Below are 13016 nucleotides of genomic sequence, written 5' to 3' on the forward strand. Positions count from 1 at the left end.
GCCCTAGCTTGACGAAATTCACACCAGTGATAGAGCTCATGGAGACAAGCAAAAAAGCCAATCATAGTGCGGCCCTAGGACGGACAGGAAGTCGGCTATATTGAATCGAAAATTCGCCAAATTTTTCGCAGCGTGTTTTCAAAACGCTACTAGTCTCAGGTTTTTGGTCCAAATGAGCTCAGATTTCACATGCCACATCCAGACACATGGGTTTTCAAAAGTTATCCACGTTTTCTCCAAATTCCACACGGTTCGCCCGTACGCCGCCACCGAAATACGCCTTCATTTCCTGTTTTTTCGATGTCCTCTCACGACCACAGGCGTTGCCCTACAGAGCTCACATTCACATCACATATGCGAGATTGGGGCATGAGTGGAATGCAATATTAATTTTAATCAAAATGAACACTATAGCGCCCCCTACCTTAGGGGTGAAACGCAAACATTATCGGATTCCTACGAAATTCGGGGAATAAATTGGGGGCATGACGAGGACCAAAAAATAATATTACGGGCATAGGTCTTTTTTCACACTAGGCCACCAGGGGCGCAAAGACTCCAAATAAAATCATTTAAAAATGTCTGACACGCACATGCATTGGTCTACACAGCTCAAATTCACATCACACGTGTGATATGAGAGTATTAATAAAATGGATTATCAATTGTAATAAAAATGAACACTATAGCGCCCCCTATCATAGGGGTGAAACGCCAATATTATCGGATTCCTACGAAATTCGGGGAATAAATTGGGGGCATGACGAGGACCAAAAAATAATATTACGGGCATAGGTCTTTTTTCACACTTGGCCACCGGGGGCGCAAAGACTCCAAAAAAAATCATTTAAAAATGTCTGACACGCACATGCATTGGTCTACACAGCTCAAATTCACATCACACGTGTGATATGAGGGTATTAATAAAATGGATTATTAATTGTAATAAAAAAGAACACTATAGCGCCCCCTATCATAGGGGTGAAACGCCAATATTATCGGATTCCTACGAAATTCGGGGAATAAATCAGTGGCATCAGAAGAAACAAAAAATTACATTATGGCCATGAGTCATTTTCCACGGTTGGCCACCAGGGGCGCAAATACTAAAAAAAAAATCATTTAAAAATTTCTGACACGCACATGCATTGGTCTACACAGCTCAAATTCACATCACACATGTGATGTGAGGGTATTAGTAGAATGCACTATTAATTGTTATCTAAATGAACACTATAGCGCCCCCTACAGTATTGGTAAAATACACAACTTTGTCCGATTGGCATGAAACTTGGGGAGATAATTGCGAGCATTAAAAGGGTCAAAAAAGTCCATTACACCATACCTGTATTATGTACACGGTTGCCGGTGCAAAGCCACAGACCCCTCTCATATAGAGTCAGAGCCACACAGCTCAGGGCCACACTGCATATTAACATTGTTCTTCGTTTTTCCGCCAAAACAATCGCATTTTTCACCCCCTGAACATTCACGAAAAGTCTCACATGGGGGTATAGAATCGACCGGCTCTGCGAAAAATTTCATAAAATTGGTGTCGGGAAAATGTCCCATGCCCCCTGACTCGACGGCGCCACCTAAAAATTCACCCCTATGGGAGAGGAGCCTGGTTTATTTTGGAAAACACACACAAAAATCAGAACAGTGACAGAGGATGGGGGGACAAGCATAAAAATGAATTGAAGCACTGCTCTATGACAGACAGGAAGTCGGCCATTTTGGATCAAAAATTCGCCACTTCATTCGCAGCGTGTTTTCAAAACGCTACTAGTCTCAGGTTTTTGGTCCAAATGAGCTCAGATTTCACATGCCGCATCCAGACACATGGGTTTTCAAAAGTTATCCACGTTTTCTCCAAATTCCACACGGTTCGCCCGTACGCCGCCACCGAAATACGCCTTCGTTTCCTGTTTTTTCGATGTCCTCTCACGACCACAGGCATTGCCCTACAGAGCTCACATTCACATCACATATGCAAGATTGGGGCATGAATGGAATGCAATATTAATTTTAATCAAAATGAACACTATAGTGCCCCCTACCATAGGGGTGAAACGCCAACATTATCGGATTCTTACGAAATTCGGGGAATAAATCAGTGGCATCACAAGAAACAAAAAATTACATTATGGCCATCAGTCATTTTCCACGGTTGGCCACCAGGGGTGCAAATACTACAAAAAAAATCATTAAAAAATTTCTTACACGCACATACATGGTTCTAGACAGCTGAAATTCTCATCACACATGTGATATCAGGGTATTAATAGAATGCACTATTAATTGTTATGTAAATGAACACTATAGCGCCCCCTACAGTACTGGTAAAATACACAACTTTGTCCGATTGGCATGAAACTTGGGGAGATAATTGTGGGCATTAAAAGGGGCAAAAAAGTCAATTACACCATACCTGTATTATGTACACGGTTGCCGGTACAAAGCCACAGACCCCTCTCATATAGAGTCAGGGCCACACAGCCCAGGCCCACACTGCATATTAACATTGTTCTTCGTTTTTCCGCCAAATCAATCACATTTTTCACCCCCTGAACGTCGACGAAAAGTCCCACATATAGGTATAGGATCGACCGGTTCGGCGAAAAATTTCATAAAATTGGCATTGCAACAATGTCCGAAGCACACCGGCTCGACAGCGCCACCTAGAAAATTCAAAATTTTAAAATGAATTGGGAGCCGACACGCATTTTTCGCCCTAGCTTGACGAAATTCACACCAGTGATAGAGCTCATGGAGACAAGCAAAAAAGCCAATCATAGTGCGGCCCTAGGACGGACAGGAAGTCGGCTATATTGAATCGAAAATTCGCCACTTCATTCGCAGCGTGTTTTCAAAACGCTACTAGTCTCAGGTTTTTGGTCCAAATGAGCTCAGATTTCACATGCCACATTCAGACACATGGGTTTTCATAACTTATCCACATTTTCTCCAAATTCCACACGGTTCGCCCGGACGGCGCCACCGAAAAACGCCTTCGTTTCCTGTTTTTTCGATGTCCTCTCACGACCACAGGCATTGCCCTACAGAGCTCACATTCACATCACATATGCGAGATTGGGGCATGAATGGAATGCAATATTAATTTTAATCAAAATTAACACTATAGCGCCCCCTACCATAGGGGTGAATCGCCAACATTATCGGATTCCTTCGAAATTCTTGGAATCAATTCAGGGTCTCAGAAGAAACAAAAAATTACATTATGGCCATGGGTTATTTTCCACTGTTGGCCACCAGGGGCGCAATAAATTGAAAAGAAATTGGCACTTGTCACTTTGACTTGCATGTTTATGAATCATATCTACTCCTAGGTTTTTCATCCGAATTACATCAAACTCCACATACAGCATGTACATATGATTATTGTCAATAATCATCCACGTTTTGGGGATATTCTTTCTGGTTTATGCACACCACACTGTCAAAATATGACTGCTTTCCTGCATATTTGATTCCCTCTCACAGACACGTGGATCAGACTAAAAAGCTCAAATTCTAATCACTGATGCGGATTAAAACTGTGAATAGAGAACCATTATAAACATGTGGCCAGTGACCTCCATAGCGCCCCCTACTGTACAGGTAAAAAACTCAACTTTGTCCGATTGGCATGAAAGTTGGTGAGATCATTGTGGACCTCAAAAGAGGCAAAAAAGTCCATTACACCATGCCTGTATTGTGCACGAGGTTGCCGGTTCAACGCCGTGGACCTCCATTATAATGTGTGGGTCACACATATTTATATAGAAATTGTGTGAAGGGGGCGGATTGCGGCCCCGGGCGGTCGCATGGGGGGGCGGTCGCATGGGGGGGCGGTCGCATGGGGGGGCGGTCGCGCGGGGGGCGAGGGCCATCATCGCCGCTTGCGGCTTTAATTCAATTTATTGCCTCTTAGGGCTGAACATGAGCATTGATTTAACAACAGAAAGGTAGAAAATCAAGAATGAAACAGAAACAGACAAGGAAATTAATCAACAGAGAACAAGCAAATGGAGAAGTGACCCAGAGCAGAGCGCCCCCTGTCCTTAGACACTTCTTCTCGGAAAGAAAAAACTAAAAAAACCAAAAAAACAGTGGGAGAAAGAGAAACCTCGAGGAGAACCACAGTGAAGGAGAGATCAAATCCCATGGACTAAACCAGGTCAAAACCAGGTCAAAACCAGGACTAAACCAGGACTAAACCAGGACTAAACCAGGTCAAAACCAGGTCTAAACCAGGTCTAAACCAGGTCAAAACCAGGACTAAACCAGGACTAAACCAGGTCAAAACCAGGTCAAAACCAGGACTAAACCAGGACTAAGCCAGGACTAAGCCAGGACTAAACCAGGTCAAAACCAGGTCAAAACCAGGTCAAAACCAGGTCAAAACCAGGTCAAAACCAGGACTAAACCAGGTCAAAACCAGGTCAAAACCAGGTCAAAACCAGGTCAAAACCAGGTCAAAACCAGGTCTAAACCAGGACTAAACCAGGACTAAACCAGGACTAAACCAGGTCAAAACCAGGTCAAAACCAGGTCAAAACCAGGTCAAAACCAGGACTAAACCAGGTCAAAACCAGGACTAAACCAGGACTAAACCAGGACTAAACCAGGTCAAAACCAGGTCAAAACCAGGTCAAAACCAGGTCAAAACCAGGACTAAACCAGGACTAAACCAGGACTAAACCAGGACTAAACCAGGACTAAACCAGGACTAAACCAGGTCAAAACCAGGTCAAAACCAGGTCAAAACCAGGTCAAAACCAGGTCAAAACCAGGTCAAAACCAGGACTAAACCAGGACTAAACCAGGACTAAACCAGGACTAAACCAGGACTAAACCAGGACTAAACCAGGACTAAACCAGGTCAAAACCAGGTCAAAACCAGGACTAAACCAGGACTAAACCAGGACTAAACCAGGTCAAAACCAGGTCAAAACCAGGTCAAAACCAGGTCAAAACCAGGTCTAAACCAGGTCTAAACCAGGTCTAAACCAGGTCTAAACCAGGTCTAAACCAGGTCTAAACCAGGACTAAACCAGGACTAAACCAGGTCTAAACCAGGACTAAACCAGGACTAAACCAGGACTAAACCAGGTCTAAACCAGGACTAAACCAGGTCTAAACCAGGACTAAACCAGGACTAAACCAGGACTCTGCACATCCATTTACAGATCGAAAAGATGGATAATCTGACCAGAGCTGATGAAGCCCTTGGACAAACGTTTGAAGTGAAGACGTTTGGCCCCTCGTCCATTGACAGATTAGACTTTTTCTTTTACTGTGGCTCAGACCTGATGGAGACATAAATAACAGTATCACTAAATCCGTTCAATGCCTTTAGATGAATAATTGTTGGGATATTGTTTCCTTGTTGTGGCCTAAACCTCCGGGCTGGGCGTGGTCAGGACTCGGATGGGAGACCACTGGGGATATCAGATGCCACAGGGGGGCGCTAGTGGCACAAACTCTTATTGTGTCCTTTAGGCAAGACACTTCATCCACATTGCGCATTATGAAAGTGGTAAATTTAAGTTAAATCTATCAACTGGACAAAATGTTGTAGGAGTGAAGACGTTTGGCTGATCGTTCAAGACGCTTCTTCAGTTCTGGTCAGATTTACTGCTGGACACTGTCTTATGTCTAACTTCAGCTTTTATTACGGATCAGATCAGTGTTGGTGGTGATCAGAGGGGCCGATGGCGCAGATCGGCAGCTTCGCTTCTGTCAGTCTATCCAGGGCAGCTGTGGCTACAATAGAAACGAATGTGGAGTGACAGAATAATGAACGAAATCTTAGAGCGTCTGGAAAAAAAACCATTAAGAAAAAGAAAAAAAAACAACTGTTATTACCGTATTTTCTGGACTATACGTCGCTCTGGAGTTTAAGTCGCACCAGTAAAAAATGCATAATAATGAAAAAAAAAACATGTAAGTCACATTTTTGTCGAAATTTATTTTACAAAATCCAAGACCAAGAACAGACATTTTATCTTTAAAGTCAAGTTATAATAAAAACAATAAAATGTGGAACAACAGGCTGAATATCAGTACATCACGCTAACGCTAACGTAACACATTTATATTTATTCAGCCACATGAAGCACAGACAGAACTGAACACGTGTCTGGTTTGTTAACGTAAGATGTTAACAGTTAAAAAACAAGCTAACGAGTTTACCAAACACTTCAAATCACTAAATCCATTCGTCTAAGTCGCACCCCCGAACCAAAGTATGAATAAAAACTTCCGTATAGTCTGGAAAATACGGTATTTCAGACGTTTTTGTTACTGTTTTTACTCGTACTCAGCAGCTGACCTGTCCCTCTGTGTTTGTGTTTAGTGTGAAGAGGACGGTCAGATTTTCTTCAGCCTGGACGACGGCTCCACTAAGTTCACAGACCTGATTCACCTGGTGGAGTTCTACCAGCTCAACAGAGGGGTGCTGCCGTGCAAACTCAAACACCCCTGCACCGCTGTGGCCTTGTGACACCCCCTCCGCTCACACACGTCTGTTTTGCACACCTCTCCTCCCTCGGCTCCTCCCCCCCTCCGTTACGCCCCTTTCTCACCGATGCAACATGGCCGACAACACAGAAGAAAGTATAGTCACGTGACACTGCGGCGGGTTTGTGGATGTGCGGCAGGAGGATTACGGATCGTCGTGGACTTTGGAATTTTGCTCCCCAGCTTCTGTGTTGTCCCGACCGAGACTTGAGCAAGCATTGTGAAAAAAAAAACAACAAAAACAAAACGGAGCAAAGATTTCCCGTCGTAAGCTCCGCGATGAAGCTCCACCCACCTTTGTCACCCCCTCCTACATCCGCCAGGCCTGATAAGCTGTGGCGCTGTCCTGACCCCTGACCTCTGGAAGCGATTGGTCAGCGGGCAGACGGCGCCAGCCCCTTCTTGACTTCCTCATTGATCATCAGGGATGGAACGAGAACCTCTTTGGGTCTTTACATCAAAACTGGGATCCAGGAGTTTTCTGAACCTGTGCAGTCCAGTCTGGATAAGCTGAATAACTCCCCTTTGACCTTTGAAATCAACTCCAAAATAACACGCGATTGTGATTGTCCTCGCTGTGTCCAGGTCCAGCACAGCGCCCCCTAGCCCTCAATCTGAACCGAGGAAACGCGGGAAAAGCTAATCGAAAGTAGCTGAAAATAGCAGAGGAGCGGCGGCGAAGGCGAGGCAGACGAGAACGAGAGGATTCACGATCACGAGTTCGATCGATTACTTGATGTCAAACGAATGCTGTTTTTTAAAATTACTGTTGATTCAATGCAGAACTAGTTTTGCACTCCCAAGGCGGACACAGCAGCTGTTCTCTCAAAATGCCTGCTCTTCGGTTTATCATCTTCTTCCTCTTCACTCCATCCATCCATCCATCCACCCACCACCTTCCCTCCCTCCCTCCCTCCGTCCCCCCTCCCCCCCATCCCTTCTGGAAAGCATGTGAATTTCCACCAGCTCTGATTGGATTACAGTGGCGTGGGAGCAGCAGAGAAGACCGAGAGAGAGAGAGAGAAAGAGAAAGAAAGAGAGATTGAGAGAAAGAACGAGAGAGAGCGAAGCTAATGGTGCAGTGCCTTTCAGAAAAGAAGCTACAAGGAAGTGGACGTCGACTGCAGACTTGAAAAAACAAAAAACAAAACGTATTCCCCGCAAATGTTCCCCCCCTCGAAATCTCGTACCACTTTTGTCATTCGTTACATCGACTCGGGCTCTCGCAGTGAAAAATGATTCGAGAATGTTTTTTATTTTTAGTCTGTTTTGAGCTAGCACATGTACGAGCGAAGCTAACTGACCACTGATCCCTCCAGCGACGAGACAAGACGAACCGTCACGAGCTTTTTACGGTGTTTTTTTTGTTGTTTTTTTGGGGAGGGGGGGGATCCGACCTGAACTCAAAATGTCCGCCTTTGTCATATGTGAAAACCTTTTAGTAAGAATCGAAGCTATAGTAAAATATACGTATAATGATCTTTTATATAAATGAGTTGTATCCGAGAACGTGACGCTGTTATGTTGCAATATTTGAGAACTTGAAGCGATCGGAAGTTCAACGTTTTGATAATCAGTGAATTATGTTTCGAGTTTGAAAACATGCCAAAAAACACGAGCCGTTTCCTGACTTTATATTTTAGTATAGCTTTAGTGCGCATTGTGTAGGATTTAGTACGAGGTCAGAGGTCGAAGGTTAGAGGTTGTAGACGTCTCTGTGCGGATCTCGCCCGTAGAACCACAGTCAAATGAAGCTAATCGAGGCTAGCGGCTAGAGCGGCGAATTTGGAGCCGAGTTTCATATTTGGAATTCAGGCCGCGAGTATCATAGCAACCAAAGAGCCAATCAGGAGCGAGGCTGTTGAAGGAAACGCTCCACTGGTTTAGCACGGAGCGGGGCACGTAGCAACGCTGTCAATCAAACCTGTTGCTAACGCTAGACCTCAGGAAAGAAAGAAAGGCGTCTGATTTGTCTGTTTTTAATGTTCGTGTCTTGATTTACAGACAAAATAGCGAAATAAAAACAACACGATCATGTAGAGCGGGTTAATACGATATGAATATGTTCGGCTCCATCGTGGCTAGCAGTTATAGTGGAAAATTTGGAGACGAGTTCCATATTTGGACTCCCGACCGCGAGTATCATAGCAACCTGTGGCTAACGCTAGTCTGATTTGTCTGTTATTAATGTTCATATCTTGATTTACGGACAAAATGAATAATAAATAAAAAACCCAGGATCATGTAGAGCCTATGATCACGTCCTATTTGAACCGCGGCGGCTAGCAGGTTAGCTATCTCCATTTATATGAACAGTCTTGGGCAGATGATGCGTCGTGTTGACGTTTTCGTTGCAGGTCTAAATCCTACACAATGAAAATGGACCGTTATCAAAACCAAACTGGAGTGATTTAAAAGCTTGGATGTACACAATGTAACAGCAGCAAAAACTTTATTTTTTACAATATTCGTGTTTATCTTAAAGCCATTATGTGTAGCACTTTGAAAGTTTTAAACTAAGGGGCGCCCCCTAGTGGAGAAGGCGCTTACTGTAAGTAGTGCCGCTGAAAATGAGCCAAAAGATTTTTTTTTTTTTTCCATTAGGTAAAACACAAATTTACCGTTTATTCACTAAACACAACAGCAGCATCTCTTGGTATCACAGTCCTACGGCAAAAGACAGAATTTTAGAGAAGAAAAAACATTCAAATACGGGCAGTTTCTCATTATGTAAGAAAATTTAAGGTTTCAAAAGGTGTTTATTAAAGAGGCTTTTGTCAGTTTTTTGGTTGAGAGACAAGAACTTTCTGAAACCTTTTTGTATTTTAAAGATCTTATATTACACAAAACTGACTCTTATGAGCTTTAAGTCATGTTCAAACGCTGTTTCCTCCTCAAAAACAGACCTGGAGTTGTGTTTTATTTAATTTACACATGTTTATTATTAGTCTGTCTACATCTTCAAAGCTCAAAATGCTCCGTTCCACCTTGTGATGTCCTATTACCATTAGTTCAGTTGTAAAAATGGCAATTCCGGGGCTGAAATGATCCAAATGATTCAAGAAATGAAGGTGTGTGGAGTTTAAAAACACAGTGGAGCACTTCCTGTATCAACTGATGACATCACAAGTTGGAACAGAGTGTTTTCAGTTTGAGAATCTGCAGGGTTTGTGTGTTAAACGTGTGTGAATGAAACAAAACACAACTCCAGGTCCGTTTTTGACGAGAAAACGACATTCTGAGCTGTTTAAAAGCCTCATGGAAAGATTAGAAATATCGTCTGTCCTGTTCTAATCTCTTGACGTAGGACTGTCCACTGACCCGTCACTGCCCGGCCGTGACGACCACGAACACAAACAGGAAAACCGGACGCTGGAGTGACTTTACAAACCGCTTTGGTCACACTGGCGCTGGCTGCCCTGTCCACGAAAACCCCCCACAAAAACGCACCTTCCATCTTGCTCCCTGCAGTTTTAAATGGAATTAGCCAGCACCTGCCCGGCCCCACGTCGCCCCCTGTGGCCCGTTCTGAGCGAGCGAGGTCAACAGGAGGCCACCGCTACTTCCAACGCCACCGCACAGCTCTCAAGCTACTGCCGCCGCAACCGCCGCCGGTCAAACCAATCAAACCAAACCACGACTCACCAGCTCCGCACCTCGACCAATCAGGCCTTTTTACTCTGATCGTCAAGCCAGGGCAGATTCTCCCAGGGATTGGATAATGCTTGAACTTTCCCGCGCCCTTTGACCTCCCCTTTCACCCGACCTTTGACCCCACCTGTGTCCAGCCTGTAAGCTATGTCCCTGTGGTGAATACAGTGTGTTGTGTGTAAGTGTGATGATGGCCAGACTGTTATAAACATTCACGATTCAGGAACGCTGGTTATTATCAACGTCGCTATTGTGTTTTTTTTATTTTGTTTTTGTTTTTTCCCGAGGTTGTACTTTTGTTGCCGTGGAGACGCGAGGTGGGCTGGCGTTTTTTAATTTTTTTTGTTTTCTTTTTTCCCCAGCATTCCCAGCGCGAGGCCTGTCACGATAAAAACAAACTTCGAAGCGCGACGTGTTGCTGGAGTTGCGGTTGGTTGAGTATTTGCCCGCTGATCTGAAGGTCGCCGGTTCAAATCCTGCGCCCAGCTCCCCGTAGATGAGCGCTGTGACGAGACGCTTCACCCACGTCGCCCCCTAGTGTTTGCTTACGCTGGCGTTTGAATGCGTGAGTCGTTTTTTTGATGTAAAACGCTGTATAAAAACGCGACTATTTACCTTTTTAAACATAAACAATCAAATGGAATCAAAATTTACGCCACTTTCCCGCAGAAATTAACCGTTTACACCTTAAATTCCAGCTTGGAACGATAACCCGACGCAGTATTTATCATGACAGGCCTAAACCGCGCTCCGAAAGCAAAACGCAAATCGCAAAACGCACCAGAGTTTCTTTTCTATCTGTTAAAGATTCGATCCAAACCGCACCTCCCTCCATTTTATAATCACTGTGCTACAATGCAATCTTACATAGACGTGAATGACGAAACCAGTTACTTTTGTTTTCAGAGGATGTGAAGCTATGGGAAGGATGTAGCCCTTAACACTGTACTTAGGTCACAGATCACTATATGGCGTGTTATGCTTTTGCTCATAACTCCATGTAAAAATGAAGAATTTGTTTTTTTTTCTTCCTGTATTTTTTGTGTGTACATTGACATATTATTGTGTATTTCTTTGGTTTGCCACAAATGACCTTTTATATAAAAATACCACAGTATATACAGTATTAAATTAAGCTGTTTTTTTTTTTTTTTTAACGAGATCAAACTGGATTTTTGGCGTTTTGTCAAATTTCTAAACAATACTTGCACATATATAAGCTGACAGCCTGACTCTGGTTCAAAATCCTACTACACTTTCTAGCTGTAACCGGTGTCTTATCGTTATTTTGTAAGGAGTTGAGTCGTGTGCAGGCTCCAACGCTCTGCACATATGCACACACAGGTGGAGTAACATAGCACAGGCCCCACGCGGAAATAGTCACTGACACTTAGAGCGACGTGTGCTGTAGCTGAGACACTAGTTCAGTTTGTCCGTATATTCAGACTTCCAGGTGCATACTGTTCTGTTCGTTCATAACAAGAGCCTATTTTTGCAGCAGGTGCCTATAACGAGTCCTTATTTTCCATCCGTCCACCGCTTTTTGGCCGTAGAGTTCCGACATTGCACAGAAGTCCCATCGACGTCATGGGCCAACAGAACCTGACTCGGCGCTGGTGGAGCTGTACTTTGGGTTGATGTCATCGTAAGCTCGAGAAAAAAAATAATACAATTTCAGGGAAAGAAAGAGTGCAAATGATAACCCTTGTTCATTTAAAAAAAAAAAAAAAAAAAAAGAATTCCCACTGTGCTTTGCTTCATTCTGTACACATCTGTATGGCTCCTGGATCGACATTGTATCTTGATCAGGTATTTTTGTACAAATAAGGGACTGATATATTATCTGTATTGGAACTTAGAATAAAGGACAAAATTGCTATAAACCAAAATATTTAAGTTGTGTTTTCTTTCGGTGAGTTCTGACGTGGATATAAGACGTTACGCTATGAAATAATGAAAATAAAGAAGGAATCATGTCTTAAAATGGAGACGTATAAAAACATAAGTGCTGCTATTTGTGGATTTGTGCTGCCACCTGTGAAAACTGATGAGAACTGCAACAGAAAGTGACAAAGTACAAGTAGTAAAGTACAGTATTTCAGTAACGTTTTAGGTTAAATGCTTCACTTAAGTCCATTTTACAGTGGATACTTTTTACTTTTACTTGATTACATTTGAGAGCAGTATCTGTACTTTATACTCCACTACATTTTTGAACAGGACTGAAAAGTAAAAAGTCCTTTTCATCTGATTTGAGGGAGTATTTTTACCATGTTCGTGGAAACATCCTGAATAAAGTTTTCAAATTCGTGCTTCGGCTTTGAGCAAAACAAAAATAAATACACAAAATTCAGAAGAAAAAATTAATAAGTTCATTTGTGTTGTTACTGTGACCAAATTATGTATCATTATAAATAAATATCTACATTTACACTTTAAAAATGTGAAATCCTTTAAATTTTACCCTTAAACAGGTACTAAACAGATACTGGGGAAAAAAATTGATTTTTTCAAGTGATACTTTTACTTGAGTACTTTTTTTTTTTTTACCTCTATCTACTTTTATTTAAGAAACAAAATTGAGTACTTAATCCTCTCAGTCAGTTCCACACTGGACCTGCCCTGTTGTATTCTCACATGTCACCACTAGAGGTCAGTGTGTTTGTCAGTCCCTTCAGAACAAAATGAAACTTCTTTACCTGTGAGTTTGGTGCTTCCATTGTCGGTTTCTTTGTTTCTTTTGTAAGTGTGAGCAGCCATGTTGGTTTTGACATAAACGGACCACGCGTCACTCTGATTGGTTCTTCCGTCTGTCAATCACGCCTCTGAAATCAGGGAGA

At 43.0% G+C, this 13016-nt stretch overlaps 1 protein-coding gene across 4 annotated transcripts in view; it reads left to right on the top strand.

Moving 5' to 3' along the window:
* Window positions 1-12065, top strand: part of LOC117378412 (growth factor receptor-bound protein 10-like) — a 62353-nt gene extending 50288 nt beyond the window's left edge. For all 4 annotated transcript variants that reach the window (XM_055225380.1, XM_033975006.2, XM_033975007.2 and 1 more), the window contains one exon: window positions 6362-12065. In XM_055225380.1, coding sequence (XP_055081355.1) covers window positions 6362-6508 — 147 coding nt within the window. In that variant the 3' untranslated portion in view covers window positions 6509-12065. The remainder of the gene's footprint in view (window positions 1-6361) is intronic.
* The last annotated feature ends 951 nt before the right edge of the window (window positions 12066-13016 follow it).

This window comes from Periophthalmus magnuspinnatus, chromosome 11 (genome assembly GCF_009829125.3).
Source record: "Periophthalmus magnuspinnatus isolate fPerMag1 chromosome 11, fPerMag1.2.pri, whole genome shotgun sequence".
In the NCBI taxonomy this organism is placed as follows: domain Eukaryota; kingdom Metazoa; phylum Chordata; class Actinopteri; order Gobiiformes; family Gobiidae; genus Periophthalmus; species Periophthalmus magnuspinnatus.